This window comes from Puma concolor, chromosome A2, assembly GCF_028749965.1.
Source record: "Puma concolor isolate L17-30 chromosome A2, mPumCon1.1.hap2, whole genome shotgun sequence".
NCBI lineage: Eukaryota > Metazoa > Chordata > Mammalia > Carnivora > Felidae > Puma > Puma concolor.
Window position 1 is genome coordinate 162870674 of NC_141668.1, and position 24939 is coordinate 162895612.

At 52.7% G+C, this 24939-nt stretch overlaps 3 protein-coding genes across 3 annotated transcripts; 1 reads left to right on the plus strand and 2 right to left on the minus strand.

Moving 5' to 3' along the window:
• Positions 1 to 1061: 1061 nt before the first annotated feature.
• DAND5 (DAN domain BMP antagonist family member 5) lies at positions 1062 to 4341 on the minus strand. The gene is made up of 2 exons (XM_025916613.1): positions 4015 to 4341; positions 1062 to 1307 (listed from the first exon to the last, which is right to left on the minus strand). Exons 1-2 carry the CDS (start codon positions 4339 to 4341, stop codon positions 1062 to 1064), a joined length of 573 nt encoding a protein of 190 aa, XP_025772398.1.
• Positions 4342 to 15474: 11133 nt separating this feature from the next.
• GADD45GIP1 (GADD45G interacting protein 1) lies at positions 15475 to 17718 on the plus strand. The gene is made up of 2 exons (XM_086698951.1): positions 15475 to 15853; positions 17353 to 17718. The coding sequence occupies exons 1-2, from the start codon at positions 15504 to 15506 to the stop codon at positions 17669 to 17671; spliced, it is 669 nt and encodes a 222-aa protein (XP_086555077.1). The 5' UTR covers positions 15475 to 15503; the 3' UTR covers positions 17672 to 17718.
• Positions 17719 to 18223: 505 nt separating this feature from the next.
• Positions 18224 to 24441, minus strand: RAD23A (RAD23 nucleotide excision repair protein A). Its single transcript, XM_025916069.2, has 9 exons — positions 24260 to 24441; positions 22722 to 22883; positions 22368 to 22549; positions 22174 to 22229; positions 21913 to 22040; positions 21560 to 21638; positions 21312 to 21442; positions 19082 to 19246; positions 18224 to 19001 (listed from the first exon to the last, which is right to left on the minus strand). The coding sequence occupies exons 1-9, from the start codon at positions 24329 to 24331 to the stop codon at positions 18888 to 18890; spliced, it is 1089 nt and encodes a 362-aa protein (XP_025771854.1). The 5' UTR covers positions 24332 to 24441; the 3' UTR covers positions 18224 to 18887.
• Positions 24442 to 24939: the final 498 nt, after the last annotated feature.

Consider the following 24939-nt stretch of genomic DNA (forward strand, 5'->3'; position numbering starts at 1 on the left):
GCTGCCCTTACCTGGGGCCTTCCTTCCTGAGGCAGGAAGAGGGCTGAGAGGGGCCTGGCCGCCCCCCCCCCACCCCGCCCCACGCTCCGGGGGGCATTTGGAGTCAGCCCTGACAGCGCCACATGTCCCCACGTCTGTGCCAGACGAGCCCATCTGCCAGGGCCCCGGTTCCAGCCGCCCGAGCCAGGCTGCCCTCATGCGCTGCAGACCCTGTGCCCAGCTAAGGAGGGAGCACCCCTGACGCCCACACCCCAACACAGGGCCACCCGTTCCCAGGGAGCCCCAGTTGGAGGAACACACACACACACACACACGCGCGCGCGCGCGCGCGCGCGCACACACACACGCACAACTGGGTTTGGCCAACCTTTATGGTTCCTGTTCAATACCACACTGTGCGTGGGGCTGTGTGGAAAGTTAAGGGAGCGGGGCAGGAGGGGCGCTGGGATCACACGGGTCCTGCCTCTGACTTGGGGGGGCCCAAGTCTCCCCCAGCAGCTATGTCTGCCTCCCTGTCTTGGTTTCTTGGAGGGGGGGTCCCTAGGACGGGGTCATCCCTGTGTCTCCTGGTCCGTGTGGGACCATCTGTCCTCCCTGTAGCTGGGAGCGTGTCTTTCATTCTGGGAGAGGAGGTCCAGCCTAGGGGTCAACGTTGGGTGCCACACTGTCCAGGATTCGAATGCCAGACCTGCCACTTACTGCTGTGGGACCTGAGCGAGTGGCTTTGCCTCTTAGAACCTCAGTTTCCTTCTCTGTAAAAGAGGGTGATACTAACCATCTCATTGGGCTGCTTCGGGGATGACGTAAGTCAGCGTGTGTCAAACGCTTAGCGCAGGGCCTGGTAAACTGAGTGCTATGATTGTGAGTGGCCCACCCCCACAGCTGGGGACGTGCCTGGTGTCCCTGGGAGCAGGGCAGGGACGCTGGAGACCTGTCAGGCTGTCCCTGTGTCCCTAGTCTCTTGACCCAGCGTACATGACCCAGGTTGGCATCTTTCTGGGCGCGTCTGCCCCCGTCTCCCCAAGATGTGCACATTTGCGTGTCCCTCCATCGTGCTCAGATCACGCCTTCGGGCTGCACTGACATCCTTCAACCAGCACGGTAGACGTCTTCATCCGTCGACGGGAGCCGGGGCCGCTCGCCCGACACCACAGGACCACGGGTGCCCAGCGCTTTCGAGTGGGCACACAGCTGTTGCAAAGGACAAGTGGGGTGGGGTCCAAGCCAGGGACGTAGAGGGACGAGCAGTGGCCAAAGCAGAGGTGGTTTCGGAGGTGAACTGCCGTGCAGCCGGGCTGGGAGATCACCTGGGACAGGGAGATCGGTGGAGTGTGGGGCCAGAATGGTGAGAATAATCTCCCATCCACTCCCACCCCACCTCGAGAGGCCAGGTTCAAATCCTGACTGCCATCGGCTGGCTGTGTGACTTGGGGCAAGCTACCCAGCCTCTCTGGTCCTGTTTCTTTGCCTGTGAAATTATGGAAGTTCAACCAGGAAAAAGAGAAATCAACCTACCCTTTTTGTTGTTGTTGTTGTTAATGTTTGTTTATTTTTGAGAGACAGAGCGTGAGCGGGGCAGAGGCAGAAAGAGAGGGAGACACAGAATCCGAAGCAGGCTCCGGGCTCTGAGCTGTCAGCACAGGAGCCGGATGTGGGGCTCGAACCCTCGAGCCTCGTTTGGTGCCCCAATCTACCCTTTCAACAGAAAGGATTAATACAGGGAAGAGCAGGAGACGATGATGAAGGAGGCACCTCTCCGGATAAGGGATTGCAGAAAAAGCTAGTATTACAGGAACCTGGTGGGGATTAGACAGAAAGCCCTAGCCTCTTGCCTAGCACACAGTAAGCGTTCAGTAAAAGTCCCCCCTATGGGGGCCCCTGGGTGGCTCAGTCAGTTAAGCATCTGCCTTCAGCTCAGGTCATGATCTCGAGGTTTGTGAGTTCGAGCCCCGCGTCGGGTGAGCTCGAGCCCTGGTTCAGGTGAGCCCTGCTTCTCTCTCTCCCTCTCTCTCTCTCTCTCTCTCTCTCTGTCCCTCGCTCACTTGCACTTTTTCTCTCTCTCTCAAAAAAAAAAAATCCTCCTCTGGTCCCCTCCAAGTAAGTGGCTCTATCAACTCGCCCCAACTTCTCTGCTTCAACCCTGTGTTCCTGCCGCCCTGCGAGCCCCGTCCTCCTCAGTCATTCTGCCCCAGCCACCCCGGCCTCTTCCCTGTTCCAACACAGCACCATGCCCACCTCTGGTCCACTGGTCCATTGCCCTTGCTGTGCCCTCCACCTGAGTTCATCCCAACGCATCTTTTCTCAGAAGCGTCCCCAAGGGAAATGTCACCCCCCTGGTGGTCTCTTTCCTGGGGCTCGTAGTAATTTATAGTTGTCTCTCTTCTTTTAACGTTCCTCTCCTAGAATACAAGCTGCCTGGGGACGGGGACTTTCTCTGCCTTGTTTATGGCTGTAACCCCAGCAGGTGCATCATAGCAAAAGCTAACACTTACTGACGGAGCCCTAACACCATGCCGGGACCCATGCTACTCACCTTAGGTGAACTCTCTCCTCCCACAATGCTACAAGCTGGGGACATTATTGTCCTCATTTACTGATGAGGGAACCCGAGGCTCAGAGTAGTCCCTCACCTAAGTCCACACAGCTGCCAAAGGGGCTGCTGGCCCTGGGAACACCTCTGTGCCACCCCGGGGCAGTTGCCGCTCTGGGAGAGGGTACGCAGCTGGATCCCAGGCCAGGGGTCCCCTCTGCTGGGCACAGCGTGCGTGGCTGTGCGGGGCAACTGGGGCACAATTCAGGGCCAGGTAGCTGGCCCAAGGCCATGCAATCGCCACCGTATCACCTTCGGCGAAAGTTTGCTGAATGAATAATGAGCCAAGGGGGCTTGGGAACTGACACCCTGCGGGGCATCGTTCCAAACACCTTGCGTGCATTCACATCTGTCATTAAGTCTGTTTTGCCAAGATAGGAAACGAGGCTCAGAGAAGGGAAGCCACTTCCCCTGGGTCACACAGAAGTCATCAGTTAACTTGAAGCCAGGTACACGGAGCACCAAAGCCCGGATTATAAACACACGGCATGAATTCCCACAGCTCTTAAAGAGCACTGACTGAATGCCCATAACCATATCTGTCTCGTTCTGATGCCCAATAGCTCTTAGGAGGCAGGCACTATTATTCATTTAATCACTCATTCATTCAACAAACACTGAGTGCCCACTGCGTGCCTGGCTCTGTTCACAGGCCTGGCGATGGGGATACAGAAGTGAACAAGGCATAATAGTCCGTGCTCTGCTGGAGAAGACATCCTAGTGAGGGAGACGTGATAAATGCAACCACAAAATCAGCTTTACGTGTTAGGCGATGAGGTGTACTACAGTGAGAAATAAAGCAGGAAAGAAGGAACAGGTGAAAGGTGTTGCATCTTTAAATTGTGTCTGAGAAAAAACCTGAAGGAGGGAAGAAAAGGAGCCACAGAATATCTGGGGGTGGGGGAGTGGAATGGCAGAGGCAAAGGGAGCAGCTAGTGCAAAGGCCCTGAGGTAGATGTAGCATTGGTGTGTCCGGAAAAAAGCAAGGTGGCTGGTGTGGCAGGAGTGAAGTAGGTGAGGAGAAGAGCAGGAGGAGGCGAGGTCGGGGAGGTGACAGGCAGAGAGTGCCGGGCCTTGTGGGCCCCGGGAGGGACATGGCTTTGCTCTGACTGGAGTGGGAGCCGTGGAGGGCTCTAAGCGGAAGAAGGAGGAAATCTGACTCAGGTATTCACAGGTGCCCTCTGGCCACCAATGGAAAAATAGGCCTGGGGGAGAAGGCAGCCATAGAAGGGCGGGAGACCAGGATGGAAGTAACTGCATGGTTGGGTAGGAAAGGCTTAGGCCTCATCTTCTAAGGGAGGAAACAGGATAAGAGACGTTTAGGTGGAGGGTGCGAGGCCGGACCCCAGATCTGTGCAGGACCACCGTCTCGTGCTCTCCGCCAGTGCTGAAACTCGGCCCTCCTCTCCCCCTGCCACCCTCACCTGGGTGAACGGCACAGCCTTGCACCTCTCCCGGGTCACTTCGTGCGGGTCCAGGGGCAGAGACATGGTGGGGGCCGCTTCCTGCCCCTGCTGCAGACTACCTCTCCCCAGCCGGCCAGTCTTCTGCAGGCCCAAGAAGGCCTTCCAGCTGCTGAGGGCAGAGGATTGTACCTGGGAGGCTGGGACCCCTCGGCCCAGAGCCCGGGTCTCATTGGTGGCAGCCCAGAGCCGAGATGGGGGCCCCTGGGGTCCGGGCCTCCCAAAGCCTGTGGGCAAGTGGGCCCCACTGAGCAGGCTCAGGAGAGCAATCAGCTGGCGGAGGAACATCTGTCCGTCTGTCAATCTGGGACTGGGCTCAGGGTCCTGGGCAGTCGACCCTGCTGTCTGGTGGGTGGAACCGAGGCCCTTCGGACCTGCTTTAAATGGCTTTCCCCCAACCTCTGCAAACCCACAGTGGGAAGGAAAATAAACTGAGGCCTGCTGGGTTCCCACCCCTCCCCCCACCAGCCTGGCAGGGAGCCGGGGGGCTGGGTCTGTGGGTGTGTGGGCCGTGGGGACTGGGAAAGGCAAGTCTGGAAACAGGGACTCAGGGGCACGATGCCTGGAGGCTCTGAGGGGGCTCCTTTCTAGGTCTGGGGCACATCCATCCCTCCGTTTAGCAAAATCAGACAATTCCAGCCACGCCTCTCGGGTTTCAGCCTGAGCATTGCAACTTTTTTTAAAAAAATTTTTAAGTGTTTTTATTTGTTTATGAGAGAGAGAGAGAGAGAGAGAGAGAGAGCATGGGTGGGGTAGGGGCAGAGAGAGAGAGAGACACACGCACACAGAATCTGAAGCAGGCTCCAGGCTCCGAGCTGCCAGAACAGAGCCCGACGCGGGGCTCAGACTCGTGAACGGTTGAGATCATGACCTGAACCCAAGTCAGACGCTTCCCGGACTGAGCCACCCAGGCGCCCCAGCGTTGCAACTTTCTGGCTGTGCAACCTCTGTGAAGTCCCTTCACCCCTCTGGAGGCTCAACGTCCTCTTTGGTTCCAGGGATGTATATAATATGTTATTAACTCTCCCTACCTGGTGGGGCTATTCTGAGGACTCAAAGGAGATAAGTTACCCAAGCAGCTTACAATAGAGGCTGATACACAGTAGAACCATGAGTAAACTATGATTAACTTCATTATAGCTGTTTTTCCTTTAGCACCTATTAGAGGCCAGGCGTGATTCCCAGCCCTGGGGACTCGGGGGGGGGGGGGGTGGGCAAGACAGAAATGGGTTCTCGCTGTGGATGTAACACTGCAGTGCAGAAAACAAGCAGTACAAGATAAGATGATGTCAGGGTCTGAAGTGTTAGGTTATTTAAATAGCATGTGCCTATTTAAGTCAGGGCGGGGACTTCTGCCCCCCAGGGTGGTCAGAGAAGGCCTCCCCGAGGAGGTGACATTTTTGCAGAGCCCCGAGGTGGTGCTGGAGGTGATGGGAACAGCCCGGTGGGGGGTGGAGGCTGGAGGGCTGGAAGCACATGAAGAGGGTGGGAGCCGTGTCCCAGGCTTTGGAGCCCCGGGGACGCCTGGGTGGGGGGCCGGGCAGGGCCCTGGCACCCCCGTAGCCCCCATTTCGCACCCAGGCGAGGAGCTGCCGGCGCAGGGGCCGTGAGAAGCCGCGCGGCAGGTCCTTCCCGCGCCCCGCGGGGCTGCGAAGTGCGATGGGGCGCGCTCGCCCTCTGGCGGCGGCTCTCGGGACTGCGCGGCAGCCGCGCCCGGGGCATCTGCCTCCTGGACGCCCCACCTGGAGGTGCGAGGGTGCTTCCCACACACCCCGCTGCATCCGAGCTCCTGGGCGTCCCCCAGCCCGCCCCCTCGAAGTCCTCTAGACCCAGCTGATGCCCAGGGCTAACGCCCCAAACTTTGGAGCACCGTTGAGCCCCTCGCTTTCTCTGACTGCACCCACCCACCCCCATCTGCTATGACGGCAAATCCCGTCTGCTCCAGAATCTACCTAGAATCCGTCCACTTCTCACTCCTCTCTCGCCCCCCGCCCAGACACGGCCCCTGTTATTTCCCCGCTTGAACCAGTACGGCCCCTCCACCCTGGGTTGGTGCTCGAGGTCCCAGCACCTCTCCGCAAAGTCTGTTCCCCCCACAGCAGCCAGGAGGCGCCGGTGAGCACTTGGGTCCGGGCACTTTTCTTTGCTCAGAACCTTCCAGGGCTCGCACCTCGCTCGGGTGACAGCCAAAGTCCTCACTGCAGCCCACAGGTGTCGCCCGTCTGCTCCTATCACCACCGCCCCTTCCTCCTCTTTCCCACCCTCTCCCCCTTTCTCACTCCCTCCAGCCCCTCCAACTGCCCCCGCCCCAGCCTCCTTCGCTCTTCTCCAGACTCACCAGGCATAATCCCATAATACTACACAGTGGTACCGGGCTAAGGAACCTCTTTTTTTTTTTTTACACGGAAGGATATCCATGAAAATTAAGTTTACAGGTTTTTTTAAATGTTTATTTTGAGAGACAGCGTGCACAAGCTGGAGAGGTGCAGAGAGAGACACAGAGAATCCCAAGCAGGCTCCCCACTGTCAGCACGGAGCCCCACACAGGGCTCAAACTCAGGAACTGTGAGATCACGACCTGAGCCGAAATCATGAGTGGGTTGCTTAATGGAGTGAACCACCCAGGCGCCCCCAAGAAAATTGAATTAAAAAAAATATTCGGATGTCTATTACATGCTGACCTTTTGGAGGAGGAGAGTAAGAATTTACAAGCTGGGGGTGGGGGTGGCTTAGTTGGCTAAGCGACAAACTCTTGATTTCAGCTCAGGTCATGATCTCATGGTTCGTGAGATCAAGTTCTGCCTGGAGCTCTGTGCTGACAGCACAGAGCCTGCTTGGGGTTCTCTCTCTCTCTCTCTCTCTCTACCCACCCCACTCATGCACTCACACACTCTCTCAAAATAAATAAATGAACTTAAAAAAAATTTTTTTTAAAAGAATTTACAAGCTATGGTTGTTAATTTTTGAAAGAGCATGAGCAGGGGAAGGGCAGAGAGAAGGAGATACAGAATCGGAAGCAGGCTCCAGGCTCTGAACTGGCAGCACAGAGCCCAAAGCAGGGATCGAACCCACCAACTGGGAGATCATGACCTGAGCTGAGGTCCCTGCCTAACTGATTGAGCCACCCAGGTGCCCCTACTTGTATTTCCATGTTGAAAAGAGCAGCAAGATTTTCCTTTTAGGGAGGGGTTTCACTTTAGAGTTTAAAAACTCTTTTAAGCATACAAAACCGAAACATAAGAAAAGAAAAAAACACAAATGAAAGCAATCTATATACCATATTCCTGCCCTTTGCTTTTTAGGTGAACTATTTCAGGCATTCAAATAAGTATAGGTAAAAAAAAAAAAAAATATGACACCCCTAAAACATTTTTAAAAAATTAAAAAAGGAAAAAAAAAGGGTGCCTGGGTGGCTCAGTCGGTTAAGCGTCCTACTCTTAATTTCAGCTCAGGTCATGGTCTCATGGTTCATGGGCTCAAGCCCCACATTGGGCTCTGTGCCGACAATGCAGAGCCTGCTTAGGACTCTCTCCCTCCCTCTCTCTCTCTCTCTCTGCCTCTCTGCCCCCCACATCATGCACACTCACCTGCTCTCTCGCTCTCTCTCAAATGAACTTAAATTTTTTTTTAATGTTTATTTATTTTTGAGAGACACAAAGCATGAGCAGGGGAGGGGCAGAGAGAGAGAGAGAGAGAGAGAGAGAGAATCTGAAGCAGGTTCCAGGCCCTGAGCTGCCAACACAGAGCCCGACATAGGACTCGAACTCACGAGCTGTGAGATCATGACCTGAGCCAAAGTCAGATGCCCAACCGACTGAGCCACCCAGGGGCCCTAATGACCTCATTTTAATTACTTTCTTAGAGATCTTACTTCTAAATATGGTCACATTCTGAGGCACTGGCAGGTGGCACTTTGACATGTGAATCTCGGGGGGACATGACTCAGTCCAACAAGGACTGATACATGTTACAATATGGATGTGCCTCAAAAACCTGCAAATGAAGAATCCAGACACAAATTGCCACAAACGGCTCCATTTATATGAAATGTCCAGAATTAGGCAAATCCAGAGAGACAGAAAGGAGTTTACTGGTTGACAGGAACTGATGGGAGGGGGGACTGGGGAGTGACTGTTCGTGGGTATGGAGTTTCCTTCTGGGGCGATGGGAATGCTCTAGAACTAGATAGCGGTACTGGTTGCTCGATATTGTGAATGTACTAAATGCCACTGGAGTGTTCACTGCACATGATTGATTGTATGCTGTGTAAGTTTTAATTTAAATGTAAATTAAAATTTCAACTTAAGACCTGCCCTCAGGGGGCGCCTGGGTGGCTCGGTCGGTTGAGCGTCCGACTTCGGCTCAGGGCATGATCACGTGGTTCGTGCGTTCGAGCCCCGCGTCGGGCTCTGTGCTGACAGCTCGGAGCCTGGAGCCTGTTTCGGATCCTGTGTCTCCCTCTCTCTGCTCCTCCCCCACTCATGCTCTGTCTGTCTGTCTGTCTCTCAAAAATAAGTAAAGCTTAATTTTTTTTTTTTTTTTTTTATTTAAGACCTACCCTCAGAAGCCTTACCCCTTCTTTCCCCCTTGCTCCTTCCCCCCCATCCCACCCTCCCTCCCTCTGGCCTGTGCCATTTGGCCGCTGCTGTGTGCAAAGCCCTGGCCAGCAGTGGGGGAGGGGAAGCTAGTTTGTCGTCAAAGTGCCTGCTCTTAACTTCTAAGCTGATTTTTCCCAGAGTGGATCCAAAACCTCCTGACCTGGTAGGAAACTGCTGTTCAGAAATCCTGCACCATTGTGGGGACTTCCTTCCTCTTTCACCATTGTAGCTATTTGTGCGTCTCACCCACAAGACTGTGAGCTTGTCTTTGACTTTGAGGTCAAAGGCCAGTTATACTTCATTACCTGTCTCTTCAAAGGTTCAGGAAGTAGAGAAGGTGACCACTGAGTTAAATCTGCATGACAAGAAAGAGCCCACCATATAAAGATCTTGGGAGACAGTTCTAGGCATAGAAACAACAGAGGTGATGCAAAGGCCCTGAGGCCAGTACGGGTCTGGGACCATGTGGCCCCTTCTGCCACCTAATGGGTCTTCCTGCTTCTCCATGTTGCTCCACTCAATGTCTTTTCTTCTCAGCAGCCAGAGGAGAACTATAAATCATATCCATCTCTTCTCGGCTCAAAGACTTCCCATGGCTCCCCATTGCCCTTGGAATAAACCATATTCCTCACCATGGCCTATAATGCCCGCAGGGCTGGCCCTTGCCTATCACTCTTCACTGCACCTCCTTCCCCAACCCCCTTCATTCAATGGACCTCAATCACAGTAGCCATATGTCCCTCAGCAAATCCCGGGGAAAGACTTGGATTTCTTGGGCACTTCAGGGAAACCTCCTCGTGGGCACAGGGGAACACAGATAGGGAGGCTCACTGCAGGATTATTTCTGTAGTCAAGAAAAATTGGAAACAAACGTCCATCAAAAGAGCCTGCTGTAATAATTATAGTTTATTCCTACCATGAACGATATGGAGCACAGATTTTTTTTAAACTTTTTTTTTTTTTTTTTTTAAACCACTACGCTCAGTAAGAAATATACTTCAAGGCGCCTGGGTGGCTCAGTCAGTTAAGCGCCTGACTGTCGATTTTGGCTCAGGTCATGATCTCACAGTCTGTGAGCTTGAGCCCCCTATCGGGCTATTCACTGACAGCACAAAGCCTGCTTGGGATTCTCTCTCTCTCTCTGCCTCTCCCTGACTCACGCACACTCTCTCAAAATAAGTAAACATTAAAAAAAAAAACTTGGGGCGCCTGGGTGGGTCAGTCGGTTAAGCGTCAGACTTCGGCTCAGGTCACGATCTCACAGTCCGTGAGTTCAAGCCCCGCGTCGGGCTCTGTGCTGACAGCTTGGAGCCTGAAGCCTGCTTCAGATTCTGTCTCCCTCTCTCTGACCCTCCCCCATTCATGCTCTGTCTTTCTCTGTCTTAAAAATAAAAATAAACATTAACAAAAAAAAATTTTTTTAAATAAGACACATACTTTATATTGTGAACCAGAAGCAGATTATATTTTCCAAAGAGACCTCAACGATATGCCCCATCCTCTGTGCTCTACATACAATCTTTTGTATGTGACCTTGAAAATCGTTTGATTGCATGACAAAGTCTTTGATCCCTCCCCTTGAACCTAGACTTTGTGACTGGCTCCACCAATAGAATCAAACAGAAATGATGTCATGTGACTTCTTTTTTTTTAATTTTTTTAACATTTATTTTTGAGAGAGAGAGAGAGAGAGAGAGAGAGAGACAGAGCATGAGTGGGGGAGGGACAGAGAGAGAGACGGAGACACAGAATCCGAAGCAGGCTCCGGGCTCCGAGCCGTCAGCCCAGAGCCTGACGCGGGGCTCGAACTCAAGAACCGAGAGATCATGACCTGCGCCAAAGTTGGATGCCTAACTGACTGAGCCACCCAGGCGCCCCACGTCATGTGATTTCTGAAACTCAGTCATAAAAATGCCACGCACTTCGGCCTTGTTCACTTGGGACCCAGCTACCATGTTGTGAAGCGGCCCAAATTGGCTCACACGGAGAAACCGCTATGCAGACGATACTCCGCCCAACAGCCCAGCTGAGACTTCAGCTGGCGTCAATAATGAGACATGAATGAAGGAAGATGCCTGCCGAAGATTCTGGAGGCTAGGCATCAGGTCATTCAACTTCACATTCTCCCCAGCGAGGGCCGCAGAAAGCATGGAACAGAGACAAGCCCTCCCCACTGGGCTCCGCCCAAATTCCTGATCTATAACACTCTTTGAGCATAATCAAAACGGCGGTTTGGGGCCGGGTTTGTTAGCAGCGATCACAACTGGAACATTAGCATATCCATATACGTATATGTGGCAGAAAGTTTTCTTTCACCAGAGGATACTTAACCTTACTACATGTGATACAATCTGGTATTTTTATTCTACTCTTTTTTTTTTTTTTTTCTATGAAAAATAACCACTCGAGGGGTGCCTGGGTGGCTCAGTCGGCTAAGCGTCCGACTTCAGCTCAGGTCACGATCTCTCGGTCTGTGAGTTCGAGTCCCGCGTCGGGCTCTGGGCTGATGGCTCAGAGCCTGGAGCCTGCTTCCGATTCTGTGTCTCCCTCTCTCTCTGTCCCTCCCCCATTCATGCTCGGTCTCTCTCTGTCTCAAAAATAAATAAACGTTAAAAAAAAATTAAAAAAAAAATAACCACTCTACATTCATGTTCGTGGGAACGTTATTCACAGCAGTCATAAGGTGGAAGCAGCCCAAGGGTACGTCGATGGACTAATGAACAGACCAAACGTGGTAAACACATACTCCGGGATATTATTCAGTCTTAAAAAGGAAGGAAATTCTAACACATGCTACAATGGGGACGTTGTTGAGGACATTAGGCTCCGTAAAATAAACCAGCCACAAAAGGACAAATATAACATGATTCTACTTCTATGAAATCCCTGGAGTTGTCAGATTCATAAGAGACAGAAATAGAATGGTGGGTGCCGGGGCTGGGGGAGGGAGGAATGAGGAGTTAGTATTTAACAGGGACAGTTTCTGTTTTGCAAGATGACCAGTTCCAGGGATGGATGGCGATAAGGGTTGCACAACCATGTGAATATGCTTGGAGACACTGAATAGTACACTTTGTTACTTTTTTAAAGTAATCTCTGCACCCAACACGGAGCTCGAACTCACAACCCAGAGATGAAGAGTTGCATGCTCCACCAACTGAGCTAGCCAGGCCCCCCTAAATAGGACACTTTTTGATGGGGCGCCTGGGAGGCTCAGTCGGTTAAGCATCTGCCTTTGGCTCAGGTCATGATCTCACGGTTCGTGGGTTCGAACCCTGAGTTGAACTCTGGGCTGACAGCTCAGAGCCTGGAGCCTCCTTCAGATTCTGCGTCTCTGTCTCTCTCTCTGCCCCTCCCCCACTGGCGCTCTGTCTCTCTCTCTCTCAAAAAAACCCGAATAAACATTTTTTTAAACATTAAAAAAATAAAGTGATGATTATGGGGTGCGTGGGTGGCTCAGTCGGTTGGGTCCCTGACTTTGGCTCAGGTCGTGATCTCATGGTTCGTGAGATCAAGCCCCACCTCGGGCTCTTGGCCGACCGCATGGAGCCGTCAGCAATCCCGGTTGCTTGGGATCCTCTCTCTCCCGCTCTCTCTGCCCCTCCCTTGCGCACGGTCTCTAAATAAATAAATAAATAAATAAATAAATAAATAAATAAATAAAAATTTAAAGAAGTAAGTAAGTAAATAAAAGATCTGAAGCGATCCAGTCAAATGTTAATATCTGTTGAGTCTGGGTGATGACGCATGTGACTGTACTCATCTGTCCCTGTGAAATAATTTGTTAACACTATAAGTGACAATGCATAAAGCGAGGCTCTAGGATACGTTAGAAACTGACACAAGTTGGGGAAGCAGCTCAGTCAGGGGAGCGGAGGATGGGAGACAGGTGGGCGTAAGACTGCTCACTGCAATTGTTTTTGTTGCTTGTATGTTTGTTTTTTTCACTTGCAAAATATAATAAATCTACAGGAAAGTATGCAAGCCACACATACACAGCTTAAAAAATACTTATAACTCAGGCGTCACTGTAGCCAAGAAAGAACCCTGAATCCAGTCTACCTGGAGAAAAGCAAACAGAACAGGACTGCCCCGCCCAATGACCTGTCACGAAGCGGCCCCCTCCCCTTCCCACCCTGCCACATGACCCACCAGATGCCTACTTGTCCCCGCCAGAGGTATCCCACCAGGACTTCCAGAATGATCGCTGCTGCCTTGCTTTCATCGGTCACCCCTCAAGGTGCGCATCCCTAATGACACCACTGGTTCTCCGCTTTCCACAAAAAGGATGACTTGTGAAAACTTCGCACAACGAAAAACAGCCCCTTGTGAACAGGAATCACGTGGGTCCTGCTTGTTACAAATGATGTCCCTGGGAATCACTCGCGTTGCTGTGGGCGGCTGTAATCTCTGCGCTTGCATTCCTGTGTAGTATTCTGTTGGTTGCAACATCAAAACCTAGGTCTCGGTTCTGCTGTGAATGGACTCAGGCACCCGCTGTTTCCGGTTTGGGATTGATACATACACGGCGCTGTTGCGAGCTAGGGTTCTTCTCCAGGCTTCCTAGTTCACTGCGCAAACTGCGATTCATGTGTGTGATAAAATACACGTAACGTTAAATATACCATTTTAATCATTTTCAAGCGTCGTGTCCAGTGCTATTAAGCACATTGACATTGTTGTGCAACCACTGCCACTCTCCGGCTCCAGAATTGTTTCGTCTTCTCAAACAGAAACTCCGTCCCCCTTAAACGCTAACTAACGCCCATTCTTTGTCCTGCCAACCACCATTCTGCTTTCCGTCTCTACGGATTTGGTTCCCCCAAAGGACCTCATATAAGTGGAATCACACAATATATGTTCCTTTGTGACTGGCTTATTTCATTCAGTATAATGTCTTCCAGATTTACCCATGTTCTTCATCCCATTTCCTTCCTTTTGAAGACTGAAATCCTGTTTTTAAAAAGTAGTGTTGGGGCACCTAGGTGGTTCAGTCCGTGGAGCATCCGACTTCGGCTCAGGTCATGCTGTTGCACTTAACGAGTTCAAGCCCCGCGTCAGGCTCTGTGCTGACAGCTCAGGGCCTGGAGCCTGCTTTGGATTCTGTGTCTCCTGCTTTTTCTGCCCCTCCCCTGCTTGCGCTCTGTCTCTCTCTCTCAAAACTCAACAAACATTTAAAAAAATTTTGTGTAAGTAGTATTTAATTTCTGCACCTTGATCAACCAATTTAAACATTTTTTTTAATTTTTTTTTTCAACGTTTATTTATTTTTGGGATAGAGAGAGACAGAGCATGAATGGGGGAGGGGCAGAGAGAGAGGGAGACACAGAATCCGAAACAGGCTCCAGGCTCTGAGCCATCAGCCCAGAGCCTGACGCGGGGCTCGAACTCACGGACCGCGAGATCGTGACCTGGCTGAAGTCGGACGCTTAACCGACTGCGCCACCCAGGCGCCCCTAAACATTTTTTAAATATGAAAAATTAAATTAAAAGGCATAAAGTAACAAAATATTTACAATAAAATTTAAGATCGAATTTCTACATAAATGTCTTAAATAACCATAGAACTTTAAATAAGTGTTTTATTTTTTTTTTATTTTTTTTTTTCAACGTTTATTTTTTGGGACAGAGAGACAGAGCATGAACAGGGAAGGGGCAGAGAGAGAGGGAGACACAGAATCGGAAAAGGGCTCCAGGCTCTGAGCCATCAGTCCAGAGCCTGACGCGGGGCTCGAACTCCCGGACCACGAGATCATGACCTGGCTGAAGTCGGACGCTTAACCGACTGCGCCACCCAGGCGCCCCTAAATAAGTGTTTTAAATAGAAATTTAAACAGTTTAAACAATTGTCTAGGTAAGGTTTTACATAATTCTTTAAAATAAAAATCTTGAGGGCACCTGGGTGGCTCAGTCAGTTAAGCATCGGACTTCGGCTCAGGTCACAATCTCAGTTTCCGCATTTGAGCCCTGCACTGGGCTCTGTGCTGACAGCTCAGGGCCTGGAGCCTGCTTTGGATTCTGTGTTTCCCCCTCTCTCTGCCCCTCCCCTGTTCACCTTCCCCGCTCACACACACACTCTCTCTCTCTCTCTCTCTCATTAAAAAATAAATAAATAGGGGCGCCTGGGTGGCTCAGTTGGTTGAGCGTCCGACTTCAGCTCAGGTCACGATCTCACGGTTTGTGGGTTCGAGCCCCGCATCAGGCTCTGGGCTGATGGCTCAGAGCCTGGAGCCTGCTTCCGATTCTGTGTCTCCCTCTCTCTCTGCCCCTCCCCCATTCATGCTCTGTCTCTCTTTGTCTCAAAAATAAGTAAACATTAAAAAAAAATTAAAAAAAATAAATAAATAAATAAATAAATAAATAAATAAATAAATAAATAAAAACCCTGAAATAGTCAAAATCAAATTTAAAGCATAAAATGAAGCATAACAAATATTTAATGTTATGAACAATATTTAAGTATTTAAGATGAAATTTAAACATTTTAACGAATACCTTAAATAGATTCTAAATATTTAAAATATAAAGTAATATGTAGTTTAAACTTCACATGGAAGTCATATTTAAGTTTTTAAACATTTCATATTTACATTGTAAAATGAAAAATCAAATGCTACTTTAAGAATATAAAATGAAAATATAATGCGATTTTAATATATAACTGGTAAAAAAAAAAAAAAATTCTAAACTATACTTGAAGACGGATAAAAAACTTCTTACCCCCTCCTCTCCCCAGCCGGGAGCTGGGGCCACGGGGACTCCCCCTCGCCCCGCCCAGCCCGTCTCCGGACCTCGCGCGCAGGCAGTGTTGTGGCCAGCCCGGCCGGCCCGCGAGGACCCCGCGCAGCCAAGATGGCGGCGTCCGTGCGGCGGGCGCGCAGCCTGCTAGGGCTGGCGACGACCCTGGCCCGGGGCTCCCGGGACTACCGGGCGCCGCCGCCCCCACGCCGCTCGCCAGGGCCCTGGTGGCCGGACCCGGACGACCCACTGACCCCACGCTGGCAGCTAGGGCCGCGCTACGCGGCCAAGCAGTTCGCGCGGCACGGCGCCGCCTCCGGGGTGGCCGCCGGTTCGCTGTGGCCCTCGCGGGAGCAGCTCCGCGAGCTGGAGGCCGAGGAGCGCGAATGGTGCCCGAGCCTGGCGGCCATGCAGGAGTCGCTGCGGGTGCAGCGGCTGGCGGAGGAGCAGAAGCGTCAGGCCAGGTGTGTGCGGTGGGGTGGGCGCGGGGCTGCGGGCTGTGTCCTCTGCGGCCGGGCGGATGAACTGTTGTGCACGGTGCTTAACTCTATCCAGCGTCCATCGCAGGGGGGGTTGCGTGCTGTATGTAGATTTACCTGTATGCTTACCTAGCTACAAAACAGATTTTTGAGTAACAATTCGTTTAGCCACTCATCAAATCTTTACTGAGGGCCTCCTGTGTAAGGCCTTGTCCCAGGTGCCGGGCACAGAGCAGAGAACAAAACAAGATAATTTCAGGTGGGGGCAGAGAACCATGAGGAAGAGAGATAAAATTGAGTTAAAAGTGTGCCTTGGAGAGCGACTTTGGCTTGCAAGACCTCGAACCTCGGGCTCTGAGGACTTGATACTTAGAGACTTGAGTGGCCAGACATAGCCGTGGGGAGATCGTCGGGAGAGTGTTACTGGTACTGGGAACAGCTGGTGCAAAGGCCCTGAGGTAGGAATATGCTTTAAGAACTGCCAGGAGGTCAGTGTGACTGAGGAAGAGTGGGAGGTGATGGGGCCTGCAGTCAAGGGCAGAGGTCAGACTTGGAGACAACTCTGAAGAAGACTTGAAGAATGCAAGACCAGGGGCATCAGGACGGTACCACTTCCCAGAGGGAGTGGGCAGGCAAGTTGGAGGAGCACGCCAGGCATGTTCCTGGTTTTCACTGTTCTTGTCCTCACAATAGCTCTAAGAGGAAGAGGGGATCTCCTTCATTTTAGAGATGAGAAACCGAAGCTTGGAAATTTGGAATCACTTGTCCAGTCACCCACGCATTGAACAGTGGATCTAGAATGTGAATCCCAGGCTCTACCCCATCCCAGCGGGATAACCCTGCCATCAGGCTTCAGATCTTTCACCTTCACGTCTTTAATCTTTAAAATGGGGCTGTGCCGCTTAACCAGCTGAGCCACCAGGCGCCCATGTCATTATTTTTCATCTCTGATAATATTCTTGATGTTGAAATCTACTTAATCTGGTATTAATATAGCCACCTTAGGTTTCTTAAAAAACAAACAAATAAAATAAAATGGGGCCGTGCCTCACAACTACTCATAGGATCGGAGGGAAAGGTCCAAGCCATTTCTTGCCTTTACAACTGGGCCTGGCATACAGCAGGTGCTCAAGTGATGTCTGTAGGAGGAAAGCGCTGTGGGAATGGCCATACGGTGTGTGGCTCTGGGACGGCTCAGTAGACAGCTCAGGGAAATGCTGAGTTGACTCTGGGTCTCCTCCTGGGGGTTCTGGGGATCTGGCTCTCTTGTGCTCAAAATCACGCACAAGTTAGTTCCTCTCTCCTGCCCGTTACTTCAGTTGTCAAGGATTTTTCCTGACAGTTTTAACGACCACCGAGTCTTCCCAGTTTTTCATCTCCGCGGGGAAGTCAATGTGGGCAGACTAGGGGGTGGGCTGTGGGTAGACGGGTGCTCCTTTTCTGGCTGGGCGTCGCTGTTCTCACCGCCCCGCCCTCCGCTGCAGGGAGCAGCTCATTGCCGAGTGCATGGCCAAGATGCCACAGATGATTGAGAGCTGGCGGCGGCAGCAGCAGGAGCGCAGGGAGAAGGAGCAGGCGGACAAGGAGCGGCGGGCCCAACTGCAGGCTGAGGCCCAGGAGCGCCTGGGCTACCACGTGGACCCGAGGAGCGCCCGCTTCCAGGAGCTGCTGCAGGACCTGGAGAAGCAGCAGCGCAAACGCCTCAAGGAGGAGAAACAAAGACAGAAGAAGGAGGCACGAGCTGCTGCGCTGGCCGCTGCCACAGCCGAAGACCCAGCAACCTCCGTGGCACCCGGTTCCTGACTGGTCTTCTCCCAATAAAACCTGCCGCCTGATGGCCCCACCCCTGATTTTGTCCTCCTCTCTCATCAGGCCCCCTCCTGGGCCCCCTGGTTCCTTCCCAACACCTGGGGCCAGGGAATCCCCCACCTTTCCTGGCTCTGCTCGCTCGGGGACTCTGGGCCCTACTAGCTCAGGCTTCAGGGGGAGAAAGAGAGACGCAGTGGGGAAATAATGGAGGAGCAGATGGCAGAGGAGAAGAAGGCTTCTGTTTACCAACATTAATCTCCAGTAATTAGCCAATTACTAAGGGGGGAAGTGTAGCCAAAACAGACTGTGGTGCTGATGGTGGGGGGGGGCAAGGAGAAGCAGCCCTTCCAAGGCTAAATTGGGGCTGGGGCCCACTGCCTGGGAACGAGCTGGCCTCAAAGGAGGCTGTGGAGACGGGGAGCCCCAGTCTGCAGAGGCTGACAGGCCACTGCCCCTTCTTGGCACCGCTGTATCAACTGTGCCCAACCGGCCCCCAGACCCAGATGAGCCAGAGTAGGAAGCCCCAGTAGGCACACACCACAGGACTAGCGTTTAAAACTTTATTCGCTTCAAAACCTTTACCAGAGACACGTTCTGTCCTGGGGTGGGGGTGGCCTCGACCTCCGAAGCAGCTCTGATGTTACCCCCTCCCCAGGCAGGACAAGCCAGGCCTCCTCCTCCCCAGCAAAGGGATGCAGGCCAGAGGCCAAGGCCAGACTAGGGAAGGGATCCTTAGGCCTCCCGAGGTGCTCACCCGAGATGGAAAGGTTGGGCCACTCCTATGGAGAATCAAAGTTTGGGGCTCCAGCTTCCCCTCACCCTGGAAGAAGGCAGGCGGGGGGGAGGTCTCAGGGGCTCTTTGGGGGAGGGGGAAGCAGGCAGCCGCCTCTCCATCTGGCCGCAGGGAGCTGGGACAGAGGCCAAGAGGGGCCCATCTGTCGCCTCCAGTCCTGCCAGTTTCTTGGAGCAGGCAGGGCTGGGGCGGGGGATCAGGGACAGCTGTCTGGCCTGGGTCTTCTCAGGCCAAGATGGGAATAGGAGCCACTTTGGGAGGGTGGGAAGTTGGTTTGTTTTTTTTTTTTTTTTCAGGTTTTTGATTTTTTTTTCCACTTCTTAAATAAACATGAATATATATATATTTTTTTCTTTTATAAAACTTTTTGGAGCTGGGGGGGTGGGGAGGTGGGGGGGGTGGCCTGGCCTCCCTGCATCACTCGTCCTCAAAGTTCTGACTCAGGAGGAAGTTGGCTGCCAAGTTCTCGTTCTTTTCACAAGCGAAGTAGGCCTGGATCACCAGGCTCTCTGGGAAGCCCAGGGCCTTCAACTGTGGGGAGATGGGCAGGTATGAGCAGGGGGTGAGGGCCTGGCCCACCAGGGAAGTCACCCCTCGGCCAGGCCTCTTACCCGCTCTATAGCTTCCTTCTCCTGTGGCGTCACCTGGATGTAGTTCATCTGCGGAGCTTCCTCACCTATGGCGCCCACCTCACCCTCCACGTCCGAGATGTCTGCCAGCTCCCCGGGGGGCTCGTTCAGCATCTGGATGAACTGCTCCTGGTGCCGACTGATTTGCTGTGTGAGACGGAGAAAACGAGACTGTGACTCCTAGCCCTTGATGCCTTCCTCCCCAGGTCCTTAGCCCTTTTTCATTCATTCAGCATATATTTAAAGGGTGCCTGTCCTGGCCAACTAGCAACATAATGGTGGATACAGGCCCCATCCTGGTGGAGCTGATGTTCCAGGGTAGGAAGATAGACCACGAACAAGCAGACGAGTGGATAACGACTTACAATGTAAACAGTGGCCCCAGCATTCAGTAGGGTAAACGTTGGGCTAGAAAAAAAACGCTGCCTGCCAGGAAAGGGAGGTCTGTGATCTGTAGGAGGGGAAGGGAAATTTCCTCCAGATAGAACAATTCAGTGCAAAGGCCTGGAGGTAGAAATGTATTTGGCAAATCCCAGAAACAGAAGACCCATGTGGCATGAACAGAGTGAAAGGAACAAAAAGGGGACAAAAGATGAGATCGGAGAGGAAGGTGCAGGGACCAGACCTGTGTTCTTCTGCTTTCTAGTATGAGGGAACACCACAGTGATGGTTAAATAGCGAAAGATGTGATCCATATACTGTTTAAAAACATTAACTCACCCAGGTATTCTACAACTCTATTTACATGTGACAACTTTATTTATTTATTTGTTTGTTTGTTTATTTATTTATTTCTGGGAGACAGACACAGAACGTGAGCGGGGGAGGGGCAGAAAGAGAGGCAGACAATCTGAAGCAGGCTCCAGGCTGTGAGCTGTCAGCACAGAGCATGAGGTGGGGCTCGAACCCACAAACCATGAGATCATGACCTGAGCTGAAGGCGGACGCTTAACCAACTGAGACACCCAGGCGCCCCTATGTGTGACAGTTTTTAATTTCAAGGTAAAGAGTGCTTTTTTAGGAATCTGGCTCCTGGTGCAGCATGGACCATGGGGCGGTGCAGAAGCCAAGGCCTGGGTGGTGGCTGCCAGGAAACCAGGTGGGAGATGAGGTGGCAGCCACAGAGGTTGGGAGAAGGGCTGGGTTGAGTGAGATGTTCTGGCAAGACAGGTGATGGATGACCCCAGCAAGCCCCCAGGGCCTGAGGCTCAAGAAACCCCAGACTGGTCCTTGCAGGGAAGGGGAGGCATGAGAAGAGGGTCTGCTCTGAAGTCTTAGACCTCTAGAAAGCACTTTCAGGGGTGCCTGGATTGCTCTCAGTCAGTTAAGCATCTGACTTCCGCTCAGGTCATGCTCTCGTGGTTTGTGAGTTCGAGCACCGTGCTGGGCTCTGTGCTGACAGCTCGGAGCCTGGAGCTTGCTTCCGATTCTGTGTCTTCCTCTCTCTCTTCCCCCCCCAACCCCTACCCCTGCCCCAAAATAAACACTAAAGAAAATTTTAGAAGGAACGTAACATTTGGAGGTCCAGATTGGTCACATCGATTTGGGGGGCATCATTGCCCAAGACGATATGCAGGAAGGACTAAATAAAAACAACAGAGGTGTGCAGCCTGTGCCCTACAACATCTGGGGAAAGTAAAAAGGAGGAGCCAGGACAAGAGACCGAGTGAGAAGTGGAGAAGCAGCAGACGACAGGTCTTAAACCAAGAGAGGGAGACCTTCACAGAGGATCCAGAAAACCCTGTCACACCCAGGGGCCACTGCCCGTGTGCACAGGAACCTTCGAGGGCTGGATGGAGCCTCGTTGAGCACAGTGGTCCCAGAGCCAACTGGGACACAGTGGTTCTGGGCAGTGCCACGCAACCCAGTGGGCGCTTATGATGCACCAACTGTATGGAAGCCAGACACAAAGGACCCAGAGGCTGGAGGCAGACACACACCACACCAGCTGCCAGACTACTCCAAACTTCTGGCATCTGCCTCCATTAGAGAGGAGGACAACAGCACTTACACCTCACAGGATGTTTGGGAAAATTACATGAAACCAAGCAGAGCATCATACTGCCTGGAGCATCAGGGGGCATCAGACCTGCTTTCCAAACAGAGACTCCCACATACCAGGCCAGGCCAGGCTAGCTTTCTGGGGCCGTGACACCCGCACGGGGAGTGGAGGTGGTGCCTGCCCTGGCTCCCTCCACCCCCAGGGCCGCACCTGCAAAAGCTGAGGATTCTCCTGGCCCAGCTGCTGGAGCAGGGCAGGCAGTAGTGCTGGGTTCTGCTGAATCACCTGCCGCATGTTCTGGAACTGGGGCTGGTCCCGCAGGAACTCCAGGGGGTTCTCTCCTGCCGGCAGGAGGAAGGTGTGTAGTCAGATGCCATGCTGGACTCCCAGAAGCTCGGGAGCGGGGGAGTCAGATGCCTTGACAGACACCCCACATGCACATCTCCCAACCCGCTCACCTCCTTCTGTGGCTGGCTGCTCCGACACCTGGCTCTCCTGGACAGAACCATGTTCTGGCTCGGGGCTCCCAGGAATTCCCTGTCAGGGGTCCTATTTAGTTCTAATGCGCAGATTGCCTGTTGCCTCCCTCCTGCACGCATGGCCCTGGCAGAGGTCAGGTGAGGCCTCGGCCCTGCCCTCCCCAGGCCCACCCCACCCGCTCATGCCCAAGCTCCTGCAGGAAGCCTTTCCTGGCTGGAACCACAACCCAAAAGCTTCTGAGGGCAGGTTTCGCCTCTCTCACCACCCGTTAAGGTATTTAAGCCCGAGTACTCCCTTGAGGCCTCCCCAGGAGGCAGCAGCCCCACCTCACCGTGAGTAGATACTCCACGGCTCGGTGAGGGTTGTTGTAGCTGGCTCTTAGGGCGGCCACGACCCGCTCCCGCTCATAGCCCATGGACATGATCTCTGTCAGCATCGTCTCATACTCAGAGCCAGTCACTGTGGAAGGAGCAGCAAGGCCTGGGTCACCAAGGAAAGGAAAGGGCAGCTCCCAGGCCCTCCCACACCCACACAAGGCCCAGCTGCTGGCTGGGGCACCCAACTGCTGCTGCCCTGGGGACCACCCACCCACCTAGCGTGGATGCCGCGTCTTCCTCTCGCCCGCTGCTACCTGAAGAGGGAACAGAGCTGCAAATTCAAGAGAGAGAAATCGGACCCTGACTTCCGGTGCTTGCCCTCCCCCAGATATGTGGGAACATGTATGAGGGCGTTGGAATGTACTGGGAGGACAGGGCCCAAGTTGGGGCTGCTGCTCCCTTGCCTTACCCTGACACAGACTCCGGGGATGTCGTGGGGACTGATTCCTCTGACGGGCTCTTGTCCTCTCTGGCAGTAGGTGAGGGCTGGGACATGCCTGAGGCAGGGGCCGGAGGGAAGGATGTGGAGGACTCCGGGGCAGCAGTGGGTGAGGCCTCTGGGGGTACTGAAGTGCCTGGGCTAGTTTTGGCCTGTGACACCCAGAAAAAGGAGCAGGCATCAATATCCCTATCTAGCCCCAACATCCCATCCTGTCTCTGCCCCGCCCTATTCATAGCTAATCTCTCTGGGGCACACAGGCTCTTTACCAACTCCCCAGCTAATTCACCCACCCCCCACCCCCAACCAGCACACTTCACCCACCTTGGTCACCATGACGACTACAAAGTTCTTCTCGTCGATGCGATAGTCCCTGATGGGGACGTCATCACTCAGGATTTTGCCAGCATAGATGAGCTTCTGTCCGGCCACGGGGAAAGCATCACGACCCTTCTCAGCTTCTATCTTCTCCTTTAGAACCTTCACCTGGAAGGAAGGGCACACTCATTGCAAACCTCAAGATTCTTTCTTTTCTTCTGGGGGCAGGGGGAAGCGGAGGGAAAGACACCACAAGCTTCGATGGCACAGAAGCTAAGCTTCATAGTCAAGAACACCAGATTCGAATGTTTGCTCATCCCACCACGCAATGGAGCACTTCCTCAACACTTATGACATGCCGGGCGCTGTTATAGGTACTGAGCACACAGCAAGGAACAAAACTCATCCGAAGTCCCTGCTTTCGTGGAGATAACACTAATGTGAGAAGAGGGAAACAAAACAAACGTAACTTCAAAAGATGTAAAGTATGCTAAACATAGAAGGAAAAAGAAGTAAGATTCTTCATTGCATGCTGATGACAACGCTCAGTTTTTCCAAAAACGCCTTACATACATACTATGTATACACACCACTTATAAAACCTCATTGCTGCATAAAACAGGTATCGTTAGCCTTATTCTATATTTGAGGAAACACAGACACAGAGAAAAAATTAAGTAGCTTGCCCAAAGTCAAACCGTTGGGCTAGTCAAAAAATGAGTGCTTCTTCCTCTTCTACAAAAAGTGTACTTCGATGTCTCCTTCATGAGCTAGTTGTGCAAAAAGTACCAAACAGAGTTTAGACACTCAATATATTTCTTAGGTCCTAAGTCTCTTTTCAACTAAAAATGCAGCATAATGTTTACACCACGGGCTCTCACCTGAGGCAAAACCAAATTTCAATCTCCATTCTGCTATTACCTGCTTTTCTAATGGTGACAAAGTTCTCTAATTCCTAAATTTCCACATCTGTAAAACGTGCTGGATAAATCAAGAGTGCTCGAATGACAAGCCTGTTTTGCAGATTTAACACTAAAACGCTCAGCGGCTGGTGAAGAACAAACCACCAACCAACAAACATAAATCACTGAAAGTCAAATGGTTTATCATTTTCAGCGTCACTGCCGTCACTACTTGGAATCTCCTGGTCACTACTCCCAAATTCGGCCACCAACGTCCCCAGGAGACGCCTGCAAAGCTACGAACTCGGAGCTCCCGTCCGGAAGAGCGTGGCCTGTCCCGGAATCGGAGCCAGCGGCTCCAGCGACCCGCGAGGGCACTGACATTGGAGACGGGGCCTGATGGGTGCCCCGGGGGGGGTGGGGCCTCGTCCAGAGACCGGCCCACAAACGCCATCAGCACGAGTCGCTGGGGGCTGGGCCGAGAACCAGAGGGAGGCTCGGGAGCCAGGCGAGTAGGGAGGGGTGGGCAGGGCCCTGCCCGCGCCGTCCACCCCGCCCCTTCAGTCGGGAGCCCGTCCTCCCCGCCCCCACCCACCCCCGGCACCCGTCGTTCTCGCCCCCGGGCTCCGGTCCAGCTCCCACCGTCTCGTCAGGCTCCATGCGGATTTTGAAGGTCTGCTGCTGCAGCGTTTTGAGTGTGATGGTGACGGCCATGGCAGGGCCCGAGCGACGCGGCGGCCCCGGGATCCTCACACAACATGCAACTCACGCCGCCGCCATCTTAGCGCCCAGCCGCGCCGCGAGCCGACCGCTTCCGGGGCAGGCGGTGCGCGCGCCGACCACCAGAGCACGTGACCTGCGCGCGCCCCCTTAGCCTTGGTAGGCATGCGCAAGAGAGAGCCTTTTGGCCAGGCATGCGCAGACTACAGTCTGCGCCTGGGGTCGGGGTGAGCCGCTTCTCAGTCAGCACGCATAACGTCACGTGGTTTCCTGCGAGTGACGCCATGCCCGTTAGCGGTGACGTCATACAGCCACAAAATGGCTCCGACGACCCCACTTTCGTGCTCCTATGAGTTTGTTGATTACATTGAACAGTTTTTCATGTACTTATGGATATTTATATCTCTTCCATAAAAACTTCATTTTTGTCTTCCAAATGAGTTTTAATTCTGGTCTGGCCACCCTCACAGGAACCCTTACTCAGGGCTGGAAAAAATACTCCAAAGGTCACCAACAATTAAATAAAAATTCGAGAAACCACATTTGGCTGCGGAAACAGGAACGACTGGCATTTTGTGACCTCATTCGTTACTGAGGGAGAG

Excerpts from the sequence above, each read along its gene's own strand:
- GADD45GIP1 (XM_086698951.1), top strand. The coding sequence starts at position 15,504 with ATGGCGGCGTCCGTGCGGCGGGCGCGCAGCCTGCTAGGGCTGGCGACG. Across the intron at positions 15,854-17,352 it reads GAGCAGAAGCGTCAGGCCAG|GGAGCAGCTCATTGCCGAGT; the intron begins GTGTGTGCGGTG and ends CCTCCGCTGCAG.
- DAND5 (XM_025916613.1), bottom strand. The coding sequence starts at position 4,341 with ATGTTCCTCCGCCAGCTGATTGCTCTCCTGAGCCTGCTCAGTGGGGCC. Across the intron at positions 1,308-4,014 it reads AGGCTGTGCCGTTCACCCAG|GTGATCTCCCAGCCCGGCTG; the intron begins GTGAGGGTGGCA and ends TCCCTGTCCCAG.
- RAD23A (XM_025916069.2), bottom strand. The coding sequence starts at position 24,331 with ATGGCCGTCACCATCACACTCAAAACGCTGCAGCAGCAGACCTTCAAA. Across the intron at positions 22,884-24,259 it reads GCATGGAGCCTGACGAGACG|GTGAAGGTTCTAAAGGAGAA; the intron begins GTGGGAGCTGGA and ends CCTTCCTTCCAG. Across the intron at positions 19,002-19,081 it reads AGAAGGAAGCTATAGAGCGG|TTGAAGGCCCTGGGCTTCCC; the intron begins GTAAGAGGCCTG and ends ATCTCCCCACAG.